Source organism: Cryptotermes secundus, unplaced genomic scaffold (genome assembly GCF_002891405.2).
Source record: "Cryptotermes secundus unplaced genomic scaffold, Csec_1.0 scaffold369, whole genome shotgun sequence".
NCBI classification, from domain to species: domain Eukaryota; kingdom Metazoa; phylum Arthropoda; class Insecta; order Blattodea; family Kalotermitidae; genus Cryptotermes; species Cryptotermes secundus.
The window spans coordinates 439,991-463,688 of record NW_019725844.1 but is presented as its reverse complement, the minus strand read 5'-3'; the positions used below and the strand labels follow the sequence as shown (position 1 = coordinate 463,688).

Here is a 23,698-nt window from a genome sequence, read left to right as displayed (position 1 = left end):
ACCACGCGACACTCTTTATCCGCAAAAGTTGGCACTAACTTCACCGACAAGCGGCGATCGGTCGATCGGTATAGTTCTCTTGCGGACTGCAGGCCATGGAGTTTTTTATAGGCATTGCAGCCCATGTGAAGTGAGTCCTTTGTCACCACGTCATGACGCGTTCTCAGGTTCGGATGGAGGAGACGGTCTCCAGATATGGTGGGTAGCTGCTGAATAAACAGTCCCGGATAGCTGACACGGGGTGGTCTTCTACCTTTGGGGTCTGTTACAAAATGTTATATAGCACCTCGGATTTGGACGGATTCTTTGGAACGACCTAAGCTAATGAGAATGGGCATGAGATTTAAGACAAGGAAACTCAGGATAAGGACCTTGTGAATCTTTGGGTTCTATTCAATATTGGGAAATTCAAAAGTACTTGATGTACTGGCAGGTACTCAAGAAGGACCCACATCCATGGATTTTTATATTTAGGCCTTATTACAGAGCCACGCGGCTGAAAATCAGAATGTCACAACAACTTTTAGTGATAGCCTCTCGTAACGATGTGTACAGGAGGAAGAAGTTTATGGCCTTACGAAAACCAGATTTTATCATGGATCAATATGATTGAAAATCGGAATTGCCCTACAAATTTAAGTTAAAATCTCCCATAATGAAAGTGAGGAAATGTCAGATCGTAAGGCGTGCCTAATATTGAACATGAATAAAAGAAATATTTCAGGTAAAACAGATGCAACTTAGAACCCTGGTTGCACCCTACAATCCCTATACCAGATGTGCCTGTTTGCCAAGTCATCCGTGAGCACACCTGGAGTGGTATCCTTCTTGTATAGAGACCTGGCCACTATAAAAACACTCGGTAAAATAATCCAGTAGGTGTATGTATGGACATGACGCATGTCTACGCATTGCGTGCTCACGCAATCCAAGACTCGACTAACACCGGTGATGTCCGGGCGACAGCTTGTAATACACGACACTGACACTTTGTTACAAACCCAATTCATGCTATTGACAATGTCAATTGTGCTGTCTCCACAACATTCAGACTTCAGAACTTTCGTATCCGTTCTCATGACATTTTCAGGTATGGTACAGGGGTATACAGCACCCTACATCGCCGATCAGCAATTGAAGTGCGCTTGGTGCAGCAGTACCGCTCTTGACTCCTGTTCTAGAGGTGTTGAATTCGAATCTTGGTCGATACACTAAGTATCCCCGCTGAGGTCTTTCGTGGTTTTCTTCCAGGATTTACCTCGATTAGGGCACAAAAAAGCAAAACTTCTGTTCAAAATTATTATCTTTGGTGATGGTTAAGTATATCATTACCAGCGTTTCGGAGGAGAATGATGCATTCATCTTCAAGATGGAAGATTATGCCGAACGTAGAGAAGAATGGTAGCGGCATGGAAAAAGAGAGAATGTGGAACTGGGCGAAATTCCTCCCACCCCAGTAGGATCTTCAGTACTCAAAAACTTCTTTTTTCAAAAAGTGTAATTTTACCATTACGTATATTTTAGTATTATAATCATAATTCGCAGAATTTATTACTTCAGAGTTCTCACGTTCCATGCAGTACCACCAAGCCTATTTAGCTTTCGAAAAAGAGATTGGTCTGATATGGCGTATGGAGGTGAGGTCGAATACCTCCACCCTACCCTGCGAGTCGTAGGAGGCGATCGCCTCCCTACGCAATATCAGCCGAATCTCTTGTTCAAAAGCGAAGTATCAACGGCCACAACTGGAAGCAAGCACTAAAAAATTCTCCGTTCCTGATGTGAAGCCACTGGTCTGGTAGAATATTAATCAAAAAGTTTCGGAGGAATCTCTGGCCTCCACTTTTAGGATACACGCTCTTCTACACTGAAGGTGGGGCATGTAGGTTCTTCCGAAACGTTGATAACAATATACAAGACTATACGGTTGCATATCCCGGAAGACATCTTGATAATTATTGCCGTGATAACCTCAAGTATCAATTTAAGTTTAGGCAATTTAATCCGGTCACTGCCACTTTTTAAGGATAATATTGATAAGCAGAGTGACAGAAAAGATGTCTGGTAGCTTTTGAATTTTATGAGAAACTGCTAACTGCAAGTACATATATTCTGCCTGCTCGGTACATGAAACATGAAGCATATGCCGATCGAATTACAATTGTGCAATTCTCCTGTACCAACATCCCGTAACGGATCACCCACAGACACACAGACTCAGAAAGCACAGGGATCGCATAAGCCTACTTTCATATTTCCAAAATAAGGGACCCAGTCGAACAAGCGCTCTTTCCATTCAAGATTTTATCACGGAAACAAAAAAAAAGCTCCATCTAACCGCGAAACATTTTGGCAATAGGCTTGTCTCTTTATGGTCTGCGTAAATAGCAAGCCGTGAAGACGTATGGGGATGTGGAGGTATAGCTTCAAGCACTTTTAACCTTGAAACTAGACCCAGACTGGCGAGGTTCACGCCTCTGGGGAAGAGGCCTCAGATATTCCTTGGACAGGAAGCTGGGTGGATCCTTAGAGCCGGTCTGGACGCTGCTAGGAAGGCAGGCGTCGCAGATCCGTGCCTCGTGTAATCATGAACAACCCTTAACGATGAACGAGGTCCAACATAATGTTGGTACTCGCCCCACAACAGAGTCGTGACTCACAGGTTTGGAACCAGCAACGGTGTAAAACACCTGTTCCCTTCTTCCACACAACTGACTTGTTATCGCAATCTTTCCCCCACCACACGTTTCTGATTTCTTGTCCACACTTCAGGTTCGACTAAATGTCGTTGTTATTAAACTTATATATATGGAAAGAGAAACGTATCATAACCAAGAAGACAAAGATCTGATAACAGTCCGTACACAGCGCTTTGTATGTCAGACTTCGGAAGTAACATGTCTTCAGTCGGAGTGTCACTGAAGTGTCAGCTTGTCCTTACGTACGTGTGAGCATGTCACTCAGTGTCCATACTACATTTAAATTGAATTGTGTGTTAAAATTGGGTATACACAGCGTAACAATCTAATTTAGGGCCAACTCGAACACCTACGTTAATAATAACAATAAAATGGTGCGGCGAACAAGCAGCCTGTTGCATGAAGAGTTGTAATGCCGTGACAGCATGTTGTTTCTGAAAGAGTGGCCTATGTCAGAACATTTGCTCGGAAAGCGTCTGCTCTCTATTCTTAACAAGGCTATCCTACTTATCAGTTCGTAGGATGGGCGATAATCATGGCAGTGACAATAAACAGTACTATCCGTAGCTTCAGCAGAACTTACTGCTTCCATCTTCAGGGCTGAAGTTCATGCCAAGCAAGCAGCCGGTTGATTCCGATTGATTAATGCTCAGGTGCTAGCAATATTCACAGACCTAGAAGTTCGTAGCAGAATATTGCTCCGAAACGTCCGCTAAGGCCACAAAATATCACGTTCCCGAATATTGTACTGTTCCTTACGTACGATTTATTGAACCGGGGCACGCGGTAGCGTAGTTGGGTCAGGGGCTATGCTATAAGCCAGAAAATCGCGGGTTCAACTCTCGAATAGATCATTGGATTTTTCTCAATTGGCCTAATCCTTCCAGCCGCACTATGGCCCTGGGGTCGACTCGGCCTCTAACAGAAATGAGTACCAGGAATTAATTAAATAATTTTCCTGGGAAGTAAAGCGCGGCCGGCGCGTAAGGCTGACAACCTTACCGCCATCTGTGAGCCGATTGTCTATATAATGTGGGACCCTCAACGTCTCACAACCCTATAGGCCTTCACGGCCTGTTACAGCATACCTTTACTTTTTAATTTTTTTTTTTTTACTATTTATCGAACCACATTGTCAGAATCTCAGGTTGTGTACCGTCGAATATTAGGATTATAGAAGTAAGTCTAATGATAAAGTTGTCTCTCTGCTTAATTAATTAACTACCACGCCATGAAGGTGTGTGGATGGAGTGGAGGAATAGCTCTACTGTTCTTGACATTGACGGTAAGCTTCACGTCCAGGCCGCTTCACCTCCGGGACAGAGCCCTCGTTACCCATTAGATGGGAGACTTGGCGAGTTCCACAGCCGGTAGGGACGCTGCGGAGGAAAGACACTGTACCGACCGAGCTATCGCGGCTCCTTGGTAGAATTATGTGAGATGGAACAGAATTGGAAGGAAGTATAATCCGAGGTTCCCAAGCTTTGACCGCATTCACAACAGACTGCCACTCGAACCTTTCCTTAGATAGCTGAAACCAGCCCATGCTCTCACACGGTACGTACTACTGCATATACAATACTTGTAATACTCCCTAGTAATGAAGTAATTGTTTTTTAATTCGCTTAGTGGGTGGGGGGGGGTGGAGTCCAACTGGTTCCACTCGGCACAGCGGCCACTGATTGACCTATTGTAGCCTGCCCTAGGTGATTATGATGATGGAGAATTTGGTGGAATGAAGATTGGCAGAGGAAATCGAAGTACTCGGAGAAAACCTACCACAGCGCCACTTTGTCCACCACAAATCCCACTTTACCAGACCGGGGTTTGAACCCGGGCCGCAGCGGTGGGAAGCAAGCGACTAACCGCTTGAGCTATGGCGCGGTCATTAATAACTAAGTAAGTAAGAATTAGCATTTGAGGTTCTCACAGCGGTGGATATGAAGAACACTATCTTCTGGGTTATAACGCCGTGCAGTCCGTTAAAGTTAATTGACGTTTCGGGGGAAAATATCGCCTCAGGGTCCAAAATTGAGCCGAACAAAAATCTAGCGTAAAAGCACGTGGCTTGTCACTTTTGCCACCTGCTTTCACGATGGTATTTTGTTCGGCTCATTCGACCCTGAAGATGGAGGTGATGTGTTCCTCCGAAACGTTGACTTTCAACAGACTACACGGCCTTATAACCCAGAACATAGCACTCTTCAAATAAGTTTCTCATTCGCTAGCTTATGGCACCTACAAGTCGTATTTCACATGGAATTTAAATATTGGCCCAGAAAACGCTGAGCAATGAGTTTCGGCACCTCCACATCATGAAACAGACCGAGAAGAAACATCTCATTAGAGTCACGCCAGCGCGTGGGAGGATCACCATCTCTGGCCCTATTTGCTGTTAGTTAGGGACACCCACATAAGGATGAGACCCTCGTAGCTGAAGAGAAACGAGGTCCTACCAGTTCGTTTGCATAAGATTAACATACACTTTGTACTTATCAGAATGCAAATTCGAAACTGAAGAGAGAATATAACATGGGATTCGCAAATCGTCAATTTCAGAATAGGATACTAATTCCACGGGGCTTGAAGCTGATTGTACGTCAGTTAGTCGAGAGTTTCCTCTTTTTATGGGACCTGAAGGTTCATACCGCATCCGCAATAGCGGGGCGAGAGCCTATTAATTTACGGCACTTTATAACAGTATCCTCCTCTCCGTGACTGCATCTTCCTCTGAGGTGTGCCGACTAAAGCCTTATACGCATTTCTCATGCATGCTACATGTCCTGATCATCTCCTCTTCGATTTTTGAACCGCATAATAACATGTTTAGTAAGGGAAGAACACAAATTATGAAGCTCCTCGTTATGTAGAGACTCTTGTTACCTCCACTCTTGGGCCCGAACTCTGCTCCCGGCGCCGCGGTCTATGTGCATCCCTTAAGAAACCAATTGCCACATCCATGCAATATACAGATTTCATGGCATAATCTGTGAGTAAGTATGACTTTAATTAGATTCTGATAATATAGCATGTAGACTTGTTGCTAAGCAATGGCCTTTGTAAACAACGGCCGTTGAGAGCACTGGCCGTAAAGAGTAACAGGAATTGTGTTCTCTACGCGGGCCGAGCAATGGCCACGTCACGCAACAATAGAACTGCTTACAATATGGTCCGCTCCTCGGTTATATCATTCGACCTACAGAGTTCAGTTAGTTCAGTGCAGGCCAGTGGAGCGGAGCGAGTTTGTTGGTGAACATTCAGTTAAAGGACTGTTGCAGTTCAGTCGTTTTGAACTGCTGTTGTTAGAATCTGGTAGCTATGTACCAGGGTGAGAAGGTCGCCGTTGAAAGCCATTACCAAACAACGACTGTTGAAGACGCAGTAGAATGAGAAGACTTAGTACTTGCTGTTGTGAACTGCTGAATTTGTGAACTAGCGATAACTCTATAGTTATTTGTAGTTACATTCTGTAAGTGTTCAATAAATCCAATTACCAATCTAAACCCCGTCTATAGTCACTCATACAGGTGAGAATACGTTTAGATGTAGCGCACACTTTATGAGAGGCAGTGCAAACTAATTTCAAAAATACATATCAGGAACGCCATACTTACTCATTCTTCATGCCATAAACAAAATCAGGACCTAAATGTAATCCTTCTGGTCGCACTAGGCCCTGGGGTTTACTCAGCCTCTAACAGAAATGAGTACCAGGAATTAATTAAATAATTTCCTGGGGAGCAAAGCGCGGCTGGTGCGTAAGGCTGACAACCTTACCGCGATCTCTGAGCAGATTGTCAAGGTAATGTGGGACCCTTAACGTCTCACAACCCTATGGGCCTTCACGGCCTCTTACAGGGATAGCTTTACTTTTTTTCTTTTACTTTTTACATAACCCGAACATACCTGTTAAAACATAATTTAGAACTGAGCAGAAACGAAAGAAATTAGGACAATTATTTGTATCTGTAATAAATGGGCAGTAGGAGGTAAAGTGTTTGGATTCTGAACATTTGGTATAAAGAACTCCGCGGCCTGTAGTCCGTAAGCGAACTATACCGACCGAGTGACCGCTGCTTGTCGGCGAAGTTAGTGCCAACTTTAGCGGATAGAGGTCACGTTGTCAGCGCAACGGATCCCCCACGGCCGTTAATCTCGGTTTTCAGACCGGAGTCGCTATTTCATTGAAAAGCTCCTTAATTATCCTCATGAGGCTGAGTGGACCCCGTTCCAGACCAAATACTTCTCAGAACATCTGGTAATGCTGGGAATCGAACCCGGATCTTCGGATCTATAGCCAAGAACTCTGACCACTAGACCACAGAGGCGGTCGCACATTTTGTTCATAGAGCGGAAATCAGCAAACGTTTTGGATCATTGGCGAACAACGGAGAAAATATTGTATGTATGATTTGAAGTTCTCACAGCGGTCTTGCCGCCTTCTTTCAGCTTGGTTTCATACTCGGCTCATTCTTCGACCCTGAAGATGAAGGCAATATGTTCCATCGAACCGTCGATTGACTTTACAAGGACTATACAGTGCTACATGGCAGAAGACAGTGCTCTTCAAATTATTGTTTTGTTACAATTCTCGCGGGCACCCATGAACACTTCCGTGGGAGCAACTGCCGGCTTCACTGAGGAACAAATTCTCAAAGAGTACATATGTAAACCAGGCGTCCTTCTTGATAGCGCAATGTTCCACTGTTGCGTTTGCTTGTAGTGCTGTCTCATGGCAACCAGAGTGAAAGCGAGCTTGTTGTGGCAATATTAAACTCCGGCCCTTAATTTGTAACCTAGTAGTTCCGAAGTTATGTGTTCCAGCTTGCTTATAAATGTTAAGATTCCAGTTAAAGAGCTTAGCTATTAATGTCATCGTAAAACAGTGTCTTGTTAACTGGCGAATAAAACAGATCAGCCAAGAAGAATCGGGGAGGGGCCCTAAATTACTGTATGATGTCACGTTCTTCATGCGTGTCACTGATCCTACATTCTGTTCGGAATGTCTGCGTACAGGACGAGGTACAAGACAAACTTCGCGCTGTGAACTCGTCCACTTACTGGCTTCCGTTCCCTTACATGCAGTCGAGACATTCTGAAAGAAGTATCGCAGATATGCAGACTTCAGACTTTCCTGTCCCTTACTCACTCACTCACTCATGGAGCTGAGCCCTTCTTGAGAAGCCGCCAATTGTGCAGCCAATCAACAATTCCCAGCATTTTATGGAACCCGAAGGCTCTTTACCGAGTTCCCAAGAGCCCTCCAGTGGTCCCTATCCTGAGCCAGATCAATCCAATCCAAACCATTCTATCTCTCTGAGATCCATTTATTATTGTCCACCCACGTACGCCTTGGTTTTCCAAGTGTACTCCTTCCTTCCAGCTTTCCCACCAATATCCTATATGCATTTCTGCTCTCCCCCATTCGTTCAACATTCCCTGCCTATCTCATCCTCCTTAACTTGGCCCCTTCAGAATTTGTTTTAAGCATTCCAATTCCAAAGATCAGTATTATCCTTGAGAAACTGAAAGTTGTTCATTTGGTCAAGAAATTCCCTGCAGTTCTCGGAGAACGAAGGTTCGTTAAAGCATACACAAGTACCTGACACACTGTCTCGTAGCCAGTTAAATCCAGTCCACGATATCACACAAATAATTCACGATTATTTATCCTCCATTCTGTGTCTAGGTTTTCCGAACGATCTCTTTCCTTCATATACCATGCTTGCTACATGGTTTATCAATTTCAGTCTGCTTCATTTGACTCTCCAAGAGCTGGGGTAGCTCAGTCGGTATAGCGACTGCCTACGGCTGTACGACTGAGGGGTCGGAGTTCGAGTCCAAGAGGGACAAGAATTTTCTCTTCTCGAAATCGTCAAGACTGGTTCTAGGATCCACCCAAAGTCCTATCCAATGGGTAGGGGGGGTAAAGCGGCCGGGGCGTTAAGCTGACCACTCACCTCAAGCTAGTGCCGAGGTCAAGAAAATGTTGATCTATGCATCCATTCCCGCATACGCCTTCATGGCGTAGTGCTTAATTCGTTGAGCACAGGAACAAGCTTTATTTTATTATCCAGTAATATTTGGCGAAGGGTACAAATTTTGAAGCTCTTCATTATGCAGATTTCTCCAGTCCCCCCCTGTACTCTTCTTCTTATGTGCAAATGCTCCCCCCAGCACCCTGTTCTCATATCGGACATCTTTCATCTCCGACATTTCCGAAGTTTCGCGTGTATATAAAACAGACAAACTTAAAACTCCGTAAATTTTCGACATTAGGTTCTCAGATAAGAGATGGGCAAGTAAAAGATTCCGAAGCAGGAAGCATTTGATACGCTCTTAGCATCGTGAATGTAATTCAATTTCCTATTCTTTTACTCCTGCCTTCTCCCCTTCTAACACTGCGGTCGTGGTTTCGAATCCCAGTCGAGGCATGGATATTTGCGCTCATTCCGTGCTTGTCTTGTCCAGTGTAGGTAGCGGTCTTGCGACTGGCCGATCCCCCGTGCAAGGTGTCCTACTGACTGTCCATAAGATTACGAAACTAAAGTGAAATGAAACGTTTCACAGATGCCCTACCATCGACAGGGAGCAGCAGGACGTCTGTTTGTACTGAAACGTTTGAATTTCACCCCCATTTCGAATAATGTATGGGCTAACTTATAGTTTTAATTTTATCCTGCATTCTCATATTGAGACACGAACCCAAACAGCACTGCAAAATGAAATTTCCTGAAACTTAATATAGGTCTGTTGGGGCTTTTCCATCGATATCTCGAAAGCGGGTAAGGACTGCCTTGCAATGCGTTTCATCGTCTCGGTAATATTCGACTGTGCTGTCAGACGTATACATGTGTAGTTAATCAGCTGCTTCACACCACGGTTATTAACCTAAGCTCTGAACGCAAATATCCAATACCTTGCGTGAACCAACACGGTACTTCTGTTTCACATGCTGACAGGAATACGACTGTTTCCCATTCATATTTTAAGGGTACATGATCGCTTATTAACAATTTTGAGCCATCAATCACATCAGCGGGGAGCCTAACAGCTGCACCTCCAACTTTAGAGGTTTTGTGCAAAAGCGACATTTAGCGATTCACACAATTGTCATCGGGTTTACGATGGGTACCTGAGACAATGCAATAAACCGATTGTGGATAGTCACTGAAAACAACGCAGTTCAACATGATGTATCCTATAAATGAAGATAGTTAAGACCCGGCAGATTCTGCCCATATCTCTCAGAATTAAGGCAGAAGGATAACTTTCTGTTCAGGTGTAACGTAAGTTAGCGGTTGTTTGTTGATTCGTTCTAGCAATTTTTCGTTGATGTTAGTTACACGAAGAACGTGCTATGAAACCTATACGCATGCAGATCACTGTCACCTGTTCCTAATTGTCTCATAAATGTTCGCTCAGACATAGAATAGAATACCAAATGTGCTTAAGAAGTACAAGAAATGTACATCCAAAATGTCAATTTGAAAATAATGTGTATGTATTACAGCGTGAATATAATGTAATGCATGAGATATTTTATGAGTTAAAACTCACCAGTAACCGGCATCTGGTCATTTGAAGATGTAGAGAGTTATGCTTCCTTTCTGAAAAAGAAGAGATTTTGCAGCATTAAGGATTTTAAAAAGACGAAGATATACTGAAGACTGTTTTCACTGTATGATTAAGTAGCAAAGTATAAGACATTTCACTCTTTCTGTATGGTTGTAGTAAAGTCCCATATTCTGAAAAGGCACTGACAATGTTACAAGCAAGTTACTTGAAGCACAAAATTACCGGGTTTTTGGACTTTTTCCATCGTCCGGAATATAAGATAACAGAGGACGATGGAAAAAGTCCAAAACCCCGGTAATTCTGTGTGTCATTCACCATCGTCAGAACCCTTTAAAATCTACAAGTTACTTGAAAACGAGTGGCTGACCAAACGTCCCAACCTAGGACAGGTGAATCAGTGACGAAACTGGAGAACTACGTAATGCTCTTACTCTCCTCTGATTTCATTAGAGGGAGTGCAACTGGCTGAAAATGGATCTCGAAGGGAAGAAACGTAAAAAAAAGATATATTTTTTGTAATAAAATCGCTTTGGAAACCACCACTTCATACGATGGTGGGAGGGCAATGGGCCATACGGAACAAAGTTCTGTAATGCGTTTTGAATTTTTCTGCCTAGGGATGGAATCCACTGAAGGTATTTTTAATCTATATTAAATGTTTAATGTCTCTTAATAGGGACTTATTTAAGTTATGTCTTCTGCTATTTTGTTACCTAGTCAGTTTTTTTATGATAATCAGCAGATGCTCCTTAATGCGTACTTCTGAAGGTCTGCTTGTTTCGCCAATGTAACATCTGCCACAATCGCATGGGACGCTGTACACACCCTTTGTTTGGCATCTCTAACTGGTCCAGTTTTCATCTATGTCCCACGGAGTGTATGCTTAGTATTGAATATAGACCTGACATTGAAACGGTTTCCAGTGCGAGTGAATATCTGGAGATACCCTTAAATACACGTACGACAGTGCCCTGGTATGTTGTACCTGAAGTAGGGTCGTTGCTTCTCGGTGGCTTCATTACGGAGTCAAAGATTTCTTCTGGGTATTCATTAAGCATCAGATCATGTCTTATGTTCTTAATTTCCTTGTTAAAATCTTTTTGATCCTGACATATGACCTTGGCTTGACTGATCAAACTATGAACGACTCCCATTTTCACATGATGTGGGTGGCTGGACTTGAAGCGCAGATAATGATCTGTAGCATACGTCTTTGTTACACTTTAGTGGCCAATTTAGAACCCCTCTTCATGATCAGGATGATGGATACTGTCCAGCAACACAATGCTTTTATTAATATACTATCGTTACAGACTTTTGGATCTTATTTACATCCTGTTGCTTGTAAATCTCAAGCCCACGTGCGGTCTCAAGTAAACTAAAGTAAAAATATAAAAGCTGGTACATAGGCCACTCACGATTTTAAATTGGACACATATTTGTGGTAAGTTGCATGCTAGAGCAATGCTTATTTATGAATGATTTAATTGGGGAGTTCGGAAAGGAAAGCCATGGAAACGAAGGTTGGTCGGAGGCCTGAACAAGCTGGCAGGCCTGAAGACTCCAGGTGAGCCATAGGCACAGTACAGAATTAATTAGGACCACACACTAAACTTCGGGATGCTGCGACACGACAGCATAACTTAAGGGTACGGACCCCTCGTCTGGTTGAATGGAAACATCAAACAGCTTACTGTCAGATTCCCTTCCGTTCAAAATGCTTTTCAATTCAGTAGCCATCAGTGATCCTACTGTTATTCTAGAATTATGGTGTTGATGCCGAGAGCATCATAAAACAATCCACAAGGAAAGAAATTCTGTCTTAGACTAAATTTAATTATTTTTCTATTCGACATGCGTAATTCTTCTAAACCAATTTAACCATGCGATACAGCTATGCATTTTACTGTACTTATCACGGTAGTCATATTCACCTTCCATGTTTCGGCAGAATTCTGCCATCTTCAGGAGTGTTTAATGACGTTTGAAAAGTTATTAAAAGTTTTACACTTCATATCTAAGCTATATTAATATAAAATGAAATCATGATAAAATTATCGATTTTTCGAATATTATCCGATTTTCTGTTTTTTATTTAAAACAACGTTTCGGGAACTGCCGTAAGGAGGGCAGTCTTCGAAACGATATTTTCAAGAGTAAAATAAATAAAAAACAGGATGATGGATAGTGTCAAAACCGTCATTAATTATACTAATATACCCACTTACGTACCTACTTATGGAGCTGAGCCTTTCTTGAGAAGCTGCCAATTGTGCAGCTACTCAAGAACTTCCCAAAATTTTATGGGACCCGAAGGTTCATTACCGTGTTCACAAGAGCCGACCACTGGTCCCTATCCTGAGCCAGATCAATCCAATGATCCATTTTAATATTGTCCACTCACCTACGCCTTGCCCTTCCCAGTGGTCTCTTTCATTCTGGCTTTCCTACTAATATCCTATATGCATTCCTCGTATTCTTGCTACATGCCCTGCCCACCTCATCCTCCTTGACTTGATCATTCTAATTATACTTGGAGAAGGGTACAAGTTATGAAGGTCCTCATTATACAGTTTTCTCCAACCTCCTGTCACTTCATCTCTCTTCGGTCCAGATATTCTCCTCAACACCCTGTTCTCAAGTCTATGTTCCTCCCTTAATGTTAAGGATCAAGTTTCACGCCCGTACAGAACCACAGGCAAAATTATAGTTTTGTATACTCTAATTTTTATGTTTTGGACAGCAGACGAGTAGACAAAAGGTTCTGGAATGAATGGTAGCAAGCATTACCAGAGTTCAATCTCTTAATTTCCTCTTCAATATAATACTAATATACCAACATAAAAAATGTTAGATCTTATTAAAATCATGAATCTTGAAAGTGGATGCCGACCACCTATATCTCTGAAGACGAGAATTATGACGAACAAATTAAGCTGTACAGTTATATCAGCCCATTTTTATTAAACTGGCTGATGAATGAGAGATACGGCTGTGATGTCTTTAACATTTTTTGAAAATGTTTACATCAAATACATCACTGCAGTAAATACGTAGATAGAACTTGTTCCTTCACAAAGAGGCAGATTCATTATTTCGAAGTGTTTGCCGAATGTAACACTCATGAGTATTCATTCAGGATCGAGATATCTGGCAAAATAATGAATTGCTCAAACGTCGCGGCAAATATAATCTCAAAGAATAGTATCTAGTCCAAAGAAATGCATCACAGCTAACGCTCAATAGCCGGTCTCTTATCGAAGAATGCAGCAAGAATGACTTCATGCATGTTCTGAGGTTTTCCTGGCTGTGATTGTTCCATTTTGATCTCATAAGCACCATACCGACGTTGCATGCCGATCACCGTGGCCGCGAGGTCTTCGCTCGCTCGGAAGCCGGGATCGTGGGTTCGAATGGAGCTCAAGGCATGGATGTCTGTCTACGTTTATTCTGTGTTTGTATAGATAGCGACCTTGAGACGGGCTGATCTTCCGTCCAAGGATTCTTACCGACTGTCTCGGGATTAAGAAACTAAACTGACNATATAACCTCTTCGTGCCGCTTTCCTACCCATTGTTCCCCTTGGTTCGAATCTGGCTGCAGTCCCTTACAGCTCCCCTGGGTTTCAGTGGCCATCTTGTGACTTATTCGCATAAATGAGTTCTTCGGGCTAAAAAAAATTGAACCCTGAAGATGGAGACAGTATGTTACTCTGAAACGTCGGTATATTCCTACAAGACTACACAGTACCGTGATCAGAAGACCCCAAATACAGAACCAGACTACCTGTGCACGAGGACTACACGGCGAAATGTTTGGACTGACATCCAGCCTTGGTTATATGCACAGGTCTTGTAACAGTTACAGAGATCCAGGACTTAATAACTGACTCCATGGAGCTCAGCCGCCAATCGCTCAGCTACTCGAGAATTCCCCAAGATTTTATGGAATCCGAAGGTTCATTACCGTGTTCACAAGATAGCTGCACTGGTCCCTATCCTGAGCTAGTTCAATCCAATCCACATTGCCCCATCCTATTTCTCTAAGATCCATTTCAGTATTGTCTTCCCGCCTACGTCTAGGTCTTCCAAATACTCCCTTACCTTCTGGCTATACAACCAAAATTCTACATAAATTTTTGTTTACCCTAGGAGTGCTGCAAGCCCTGTCCATCTCATCCTCCTTGTCTTGATCATTCTAATTGTATTTGGCTACGAGTTTATGCAATTTTTCCACCCTCTTTATGTCATCCTTTTCGACTCAAGTATATCCTCAGCACCCTTATCCCAGTTACCCTCAGTCTATATTTTGGACAGTGCTAAAATCTGCATAAGAAAGGAACAGAATGGACGAAACTGTCCTTGTGCTTAATCAAATAATTGGGCACAATGCCGTGAAGGAATGCGAAATGAAATTATAGCTCCATTATTGGTCTCGGCACCAGATGGAGGTGAGTGGTCAGCTTCACGCCCCGGCTGCTTTACTTCCGAAGAAATCACCTCCGGTATCCATTGCATAGGAGGCTCGGTGGACCTCAGAGCCTACTGAATAGAAGCAACGGAAATGGGTTTTCTGATAGCTGTCTGGATACCAACTGCTCTGACGTAAGGAACTGAAACATATACAGATAAAGAAGTAAGATATCGAGTAGTAGATTTGAAAAAAAAATGATCGAGGGGATACATTTCTAGAGAGTACTTTATAAAAATCAACACAAAAGGGAAAATTGGGTAAATTTGTGAATGCGATTGATAGGTCAGTTTTAGTTCTTAAGGCAACATTTAAATATATTGAAACAGAATGCTGCCGGTCACGGTAGCCGAGCGGTCTAAGGCACGCACTGTCTTCGCTCGCTCGGAAGCCGGGTTCGTGGGTTCGAATCCCACTCAGGGCATGGATGTTTGTGTGCATTTTTCTGTGTTTGTGTACAGGTAGAGGCCTTGCGACGAGCTGATCACCCGCCCAAGGAGTCCTACCGAGTGTGTAAGATCTAGAAAAACCGAAGTGAACGGAGAAGTTCATGGAGGTAGGCCTGGGCCCACTGGGGCTGTAGTGCCAAGGAAAAAAGAAAACAGAATCTTAATAACTGCATTTGGACAGACATGCAGCTTGCTCCGGGAAGACGGAGGCACTGTAGATGCAACCTATATCTGTAACGTTTGGCTCTGAATGTCATGGTTTAAGGTGCTATTTATATTTTAATTCTTTTTAAAATTGAATCTTAAGAAATAATTAGTATATTTGGGTTGTAAACAGGCTAAGTATAGTCTTCTGTGAATAAGAGGATTGTGATGGTGATACATATGTAAAGTAAAGTAAAGCTATCCCTGTAACAGGCCGTGAAGGCCCATAGGGTTGAGAGACGTTGACGCTCCCACATTATCTAGACAATCGGCTCATAGATGGCGGTAAGGTTGTCAGCCTTACGCGCCGGCCGCGCTTTACTCCCCAGGAAAATTATTTATTTAATTTCTGGTGCTCATTTCTGTTAGAGGTTGAGTGAACCCCAGGGCCATATTGCGTGTTCTTAATATACACGTAAGAATCATATGATGCTCTCCAAAGAGGAAATTGTATTGTGTGTGTGAACGAAGCGTCTATAATTGTAATCGATGAAGGTTAGTAACACTCAGAGAAAAGGGATATATTACAGGTCTATGTTGTGAACAAGTGAACACATACTTGGTAATATTGGCTGATGTATGAAGACATTGTCAGCATGTGCCACTTCCTCTCTGGACCCACAACTCCTCCTTGGTATAACTGGACTCGGCTGGACGTCAGTAGCTTCCGTGAGCGTAATACGTGATTAAGATTTTATAGGGACAAGCGTGCCTTTGCGGGTTATTGACATTTATGTCTTTCTGTATTCTTTATTTCTTGATACTGTCCTGTATAAAGCTTTAATATGTAGTTTGTAGTCGATATTTCGGCTTCTGTTGGGAAACTTCATAAACCTTGAAGACCCTTATGAATTATGTAAGTAGATGATGTCCCTTCCGAGGGCTGACAGTATTCATCCGAAATAATTCTATATTTACCCCTCAGCTCCCGTTCGTATAGACTGGTACAGCATTCACTCATGAAGCAGAGCCCTTCTTGAGAAGCTGCCAAAATAATAATAATAATAATTCAATTCAATTCTTTATTATTTATGTGCCGAGTCAACAGCCGCAATGCCAATTACAGACAGAGCACAGGGTAGTTACAAGTAATTACATTATGGACAAACACTACATAGAGTCAAAGACAAATTACAGGCAAGCACTAGAGGAGAACACAATAATGCAGTCACGTAAACAAACAAAGAGTAATAATAATAATTTAATTAACATAAATCAATAATGCAGACAAGTAAACAAACAAACAAATAATAGCAATAATAATTTCATTAACATAACTCTAAGTGTTGTTGAGAACTGAGAAATGAAACAAATACTTAATTGAGAAATGAAAAGTATAGATTTTCAGAGAGGCTAATAATAATTATCCAGTTTAATTGTTGTTTATTGTACATGCACATAATACTAACAATTATACTATATTTAAAAATCGTTTGGGGAGAATAATTATAATAATAATAATTGTGAAGCTACTCAGGAACTTCCCGGCCTCTTATATAGCCCGAAGGTTCATTACCGTGTTCACAAGAGCCCACCACTGGTCCCTATCCTGAGCCAGATCAATCCACTCCATCCCATCCCATCCTGTCTCTCTAAGATCCATTTTAATATTGTCCGCCCCTACCTACGTCTTTGTCTTCCCAGTCGTCTTCTTCCTTCCGGCTTTCCCATCAATATCCTATATGAATTCCTTCCTCCTTTCCTCCACTTTCCAAAGTACTCGGAGAAAACCCGCCCTAGCGCCACTTTGTCCACCACAAATTCCACTTGACCAGACGCGGGATCGAACTCGGGCCGCCGCGGTGGGAAGCCAGCGACTAACCGCTTGAGCTATGGCGCGGCCTCACACCGGCATATACCGTACAAATAAAATTAAAATATTTGTGATTTGTTTCATGCCCGCCTGTCTGTTCGCAAATTACGGGACAGTGAAAGTTTGTCTGGTAGACGGACACTAAACTGTGCTAAGACGTTCCAAGTCCGGTTTAGTTAATAGGAGCCATCTCACTTACGGGCTTAAATAAACGCTTAAGAATGGAGTACAGATTCTGCTGAAAAGTGATTTTACGGCGTTCATGTTATTAGCAAGTACAATTTTCATTCACGTTAATTCATTTTTAACTATTCGATTTTTTTTGGGGGGGGGCTATCTAAGTTTTAATGAGCAAGCGGTCTTGCACAAAATATATAGGTATCAATAAGATCTACAGTTTGGTCCAAAATTCACTTAACTTTTCAGTAATATATACATAGTATATATATTTATCTATTACTTACGGAATTTACAAAAAAAATGTTCGAAACGAGATCCTCCATATTCAATATACATCTCACAACGCTGTGATACCGTCCTACAAATTGACAGCATGTTTAAATTTGTACCTTCCCATCAACACTAGACAGTGTTTAAGGTTAACTGATTTTTGTGCCACTTCGTGTATGCATAAAGTGTGATATGTACAAAAAAATATTATTTTGTTCGATTTTTTGCTGTTTATTCAACAATGCTTTCAATAACTCGTTGTGTGCGTCATATTGGATTTTAGCGTCAGTATGTGTAGAATATCTTATCCATTTTCATTCTGGCACGTATATAATTCTAGGATAACTATACAGTTTATACATTACGACATATTTCGGCCACTATTTTTGGCCTTCATCAGGTAGTAATTATACAGTCATTCTCTAGTGTTCCCCTTCCACTGGCCAATGCTTACAATTGGAAATGGTCATGCTGTTTGCAATGTAGGTTTCTACTTGCACCCTTAAATAAATGCTTATGCAAACCTTGTCTAGTATTCAGAAGTGTATGCATTTTTCTCAACACAAAACCAATTTTTATTTTGCATCAGTCTTAAAATCGTTTATAGCTGCCTTGGTTTTAATTAAAATAAATCAGATAAATTCAGCTAGTTAAAACTGGATCAATTTGGTTAATTATTTTTTTTATTATTAATAGTTTTTGGTATTTTTGTTATTTCATATTTATTTAATTTGTCATGTTGTTCTGGGTTCTGTGTAATGATCGCTTTTCTTGATGAATACGGTAAACCCAGTTTCTCTTAGGTACGTGTATTCGCCGCTTGTCGGATACTGGATTTATATTACATATGCGTATTCTTCGTTTTCGCTTTTTTGTTTGGTGGTCTGAAATAAAAAATATACCTGATATATTGTTAAGTGGGTATTTTAATAATATTTGTGGTTGTTTTGTTAATGGACTTCCTTACTTTTTTGTATCCTGGCGTCGTGTTCATGGCGCGTGCTTGTGTAGAACTGATGTTGCGGGTAACTGTTTACGTTTTCTGTGATCATATTGTGCTGCTATCTATATTGCGGACGTTGAAGTGTTTTTTGTTAGTATGCAGTACAATGGTTATATACTACCTTAGTAGCAAACAACAACATTCCCTTCCCCCAGTTGTAAACACTGTCCAATAGAGAGATTTGAGTGAGACTGTATGAGTATTACCATATGTTGACAAAAAAAAAGTGGTCAAAACTTGTCGCAATGTAAAAAAACTATACTTATCCTAGAATTATACATACTCGTACATTGCGAGACACAATGAATAAAATATTGCATGGCGTCGAATGTTGGACCACGTCTGTGGTCTAGGGGTCAGAGTTCCTGGCTACACATCCAGAGATCCCGGGTTCGATTCCCGGCACTGCCAAATTTTCTGAGAAGTAGTGGGTCTGGAACGGGGTCCACTCAGGCTCGTGAGGATAACTGAGGAGCTATTTCAAATAAATAGCGGCTCCGGTCTAGGAAACCGAGATTAACGGCTGTGGGGATCCGTTACGCTGACCACGCGACACTCTTTATCCGCAAAAGTTCGCACTAACTTCGCCGAGAAGCGGCGGTCTCTCGGTCGGTATAATTCGCTTGCGGACTACAGGCCACGGAGATTTTTTTATTGTTGTATGGAGTCGAATGCTAGAATGAATAGTTTACGACGAATTGAAAAGGTGTGAAAGGAAGCGGTCGCAGCCTAATTTCAAGCACTGGTCAGATAATGCCTGATGGAAGTGAAGGACGTCAGTCAGAAAAGCCAGTCTTCGGGCCGATGCAATTCGTGGGTACTGCTGGCAGAACACGAAACGAAATCATTCAGATGTGTACACAGGTTAAAATTTGTGTCTCAAGTGGGAAAAGAATTTGACCTGCGTCTGTAACTGGTATTGTTTGCATAAAATATTGACTCTAATGTTACAGCACGCAACTCTAAGTGTAAGTCCGTTTGATAATGTAGCAGCTAGTTTATTATTAATTTTCAGTTTATTTTCTAATGATGTGTCCCTAGGACAGTTGTGTGTAGGAAACAAGTCGCAACCAGAAACACGCTCACGGAACAGTATACTGTGAGGTTGGTAAAAAGCGCATCCATGAACCAAACTTACGCGTTTTGGGTCAGACAAACTTGACAGGGTGAGCCGGGATAGCGTAGTCGGTATAGCGACTAGCTACGGGCTGGACGACTAAGAGGTCGGAGTTCGAGTCCCGGTAGGGGAAAGAATTTTCTATTCTCCACGTCTTCCAGACCGGCTCTGGGGTCCACACAACCTCCTATCCAATGGGTACCGGGGGACCTTTCTTCGAGAGTAAAGTGGCTGGGGCATGAAGCTGATCACTCACCTCCAAGTAGTGCCGAGGTGAAGAAAACATGGATCTATACACCCACTCCCCATACGCCTTCATGGTGTATTGCTTAATTAGTTAAGCACAGGAACAACTTTTTTTCCCTTGGCACTACAGCCCCAATGGGCCTAGGCCTACCTCCATGAACTCCGTTCGCTTCGGTTTTTCTAGAGCTTACATATACGGTAGGACTCCTTGGGCGAGTGATCAGCTCGTCGCAAGGCCTCTACCTGTACACAAACACAGAAAAACGCACACAGACATCCATGCCCTGAGTGGGATTCGAACCCACGATCCCAGCTTCCGAGCGAGCGAAGACAGTGCATGCCGTAGACCGCTCGGCTACCGTGACCGGCCAGGAACAACTTTACCTTTACTTTTACCGATGAGGTCATCAGATTTATTCATTTTACCCAATCCTTCCAGCCGCACTATGGCTCTGAGGTGGACTCAGCCTCTAACAGAAATGAGTATCAGGAATATTCTTGGAATGTTCTTGGAGGTAAAGGGCGGCCGGCGCGTAAGGCTGACAACCTTACCGCCATCTATGAGCCGACTGTCTAGAAAATGTGGGAAACTCAAAATCTCACATCGTTTAGGGCCTCCACGGCTATTACAGAGATAATTTTATTTTCCTTTACTTTTCTTTCCTTACGTGACAGGAAGAGCGCTCGACTCTTGAAGCTGAACCCGCGCTTGCGAAATGAATGCCAATGTGTTCTCTGTACCGGTATACAAGTTAAACAGATTTTCTGTCTTACAGCCCATTATACCTTTGCCTCCCAACACCTGCCGGCTGGCAACCGCAACGCAACCGCAATTTCCGATAATTGTTATCTGCCTGAGTTGAACGCATGTTACTGAATGGGGCAGCACAAATTGAGGAAACGGCAAGGCACTTTGATCGGCACCCGAGTAACATGAAGCTCTTTCTGTGAAATATGGATGCTCTTTGTAAAATTAAGTTATTCTCACCCAGACTCTAATTGAAGTTTGTGTTTGTTTTCCAGCTTGTGACTGTCACCCAATCGGTGCATCGGGGAAGACTTGCAACCAAACAACAGGACAGTGCCCATGCAAGGATGGCGTAACAGGCGTCACGTGCAACCGGTGTGCCAAGGGCTACCAACAGAGTCGCTCCCACATAGCACCTTGCATCAGTACGTCTACATAACGTTCAATGATCGAATAAAACCTGTTTATAAGGGACCTGGACACTTCACCGTTTGACGCATGTTAAAGTGTACAGTAAGAGCCAAATCACAAGTCAGTCGAAAATCCAGTACTGGAAACTTATATTTTTTCATCCCTGTTCCATAACTTCTTTCGGCAGCCATTTAAGTTTCCTGTCGAATGTCCGGGTTGCTTCTATTTTGTGAAAGGGGTGCTTATTTTTAAAAGAATACAAGGCAGAAAAATTACATGAACTGAAGAATGTCATATTTTGGAACTGGGCGCGAACAGTATGGTAAAATTTTACCGACGTTTCCGGAGAAACACACTGCCTCCATCTACAGTGCGGAAGAGAAAGCCAGACAAGAAAGCTGATGCCTTATTTTTTGGCTTACTTTTTTACAATGAAGACAGGGACAATAAGTAACTCCGAAACGTCGGTGAAATTTTATCGGACTACACGCTGCCACATCTCAAAAGTTAACACTCTTCATAGTCACCGCCATGATAAATTATATATATATATTTTCTTTTGTTTTCGCGAAAAATCGCTTCCGCTTATTACAGACAAGTTGGCAATTGTTTTAATTCTATTTTCGGCACAGTAGAAACTGATAAATTGAAGTGTCCGATTAATGTAGGTAGTGCTTTAGACAGGTTTTATTTCACAATATTACTCTTACATCATAGTTGTTTATCTGTATTATTTTGTGTATGCATGGCAGTTCAGTGCTTATGTGTAGAAAATGCCCTTCCTGTCTCATCCTCAAATGACATTTTTTTTTCCTTGGCACTACAGCCCCAGTGGGCCTAGGCCTACCTCCATGAACTTCTCCGTTCACTTCGGTTTTTCTAGATCTTACACATTCGGTAGGGCTCCTTGGGCGGGTGATCAGCTCGTCGCAGGGCCTCTGCCTATATACAAACACAGAAAAACGCACACACACAAACTAAACATCCATGCCCTGAATGGGATTAGAACCCACGATCCCGGTTTCCAAGCGAGCGAAGACAGTACATGCCTTAGACCGCTCGGCTACCGTGACCGGCGCAAATGACATTTACATGTCTCCAATTATCACACTGTTTAGTAATATTAATTAGCAGCTCTCTCTAATTCTGTTTTCAATTACCGCCGCTGTAGGACCACTATGTGGATGCAGAATTCAGTTCATGAGAAAAGCTGTCATTCGTAGACCTGCCTAATTTCGTCGTCTATTAGTGAGGGCAGAAGCCTAGCTCAGCCCGTATACATAGGGGCTGGACGGAGCGCCCAGACCGGCTCTAATTTACAACGGGGTCTCTTTCTCCGTGGATAAAGCGGCCGGAGTGTGAAGCTGACCACTCATTTGAAACTACTGGCAAGGTCAAGAATAGTGAAGCTATATCTCCCTTACGTCTTCTTTGCGTGATGCTTAATTAATTAAGCACAGGGACAACTTTACATTTATTATTGTCAGGGCAGACTACTAACAAGAATGCCGTCTTCTGGGATGTGGCACCGTGTAGATATTGTGTAAACCGATGTTTCGGAGGAAAGTATCGCTTCCATCTTCAGGATATAAAAATCCGCGAGCGAGGAACCTATATTTCCGCGGGAAAGTATTTACAGCCCCCTTTCTTTGTAGTGGCCGGCTGTTTAGATTGCCTTAGTCTAGCAATTGCGTCTCTTCTCGTTCTTCTATCCCGGGTTTAAGCAGATATATCACAATATATGACATTATAGGTTATAAATATTGTCACTGACTATACATTTCTGGTGAGATCATGCACTGACCGGGACTTGGCGGGGTTATAACAGCAAATTTAATTTCGTTTTTCTCTGGCATTATTCCATATTTGGCTGTCATTAACGGACAACTAAGATATATTTAACAAGAACAATTTTCAATTTGTCTATATCATTTTTGTCTCTAATTTATTAATATCTTATTATATTTGAGCATCCTGTTACACTCACACAATATAACGCGTGTAGGTTAACAAAGATTTTATACAATTAGAAAGACTGGTGATTTTAAATTTTAACAGGCAGTGTAACAGCTACGTAAGAATACACACCTGATGATGGCCATTTAGGGCCGAAACATGTAGTGTTGAGTGAGGGGAAAGAAGAAAGAACTACAATTAAATTGTTACACTTAAGACGGTGTTTGTCTCATATATATTATTAATATCGCTAGATAACTCAGCCGATAGGCCTATAGCAGAGGGCTACGGGATGGATTCTGGAAGTGTTCGAGTCCCGGAAAGGGCAAGAGAATTTTCTCTTCTCCACAATTTTCATATCGGCCCTGGGGCCCACCCAGGCTCTTGTATAATGGACACCGAGGACTTTTTCCCCGGAAGTAAAGCGGCAGGAGCGTGAAGCTGAGCACTTACCTCCTAGTGCCAAGGTTATAGAAACCGTAGAGGTATACCTCCACTCTTTCATACGTCTTCATGGCGTAATACTTACTTCATTAAGCACAGAGACAACTTTA

The 23,698-nt window shown here is 42.4% G+C and overlaps 1 protein-coding gene across 1 annotated transcript in view; it reads left to right on the top strand.

The window, feature by feature from the left end:
* The window catches only part of LOC111863691 (netrin-3), a 425,919-nt gene that overhangs the window by 345,568 nt on the left and 56,653 nt on the right, over window positions 1–23,698 (top strand). The window contains exon 3 of the mRNA XM_023850223.2: window positions 21,053–21,202. Within this exon, the coding sequence (XP_023705991.1) occupies window positions 21,053–21,202 (150 nt within the window). The remainder of the gene's footprint in view (window positions 1–21,052; window positions 21,203–23,698) is intronic.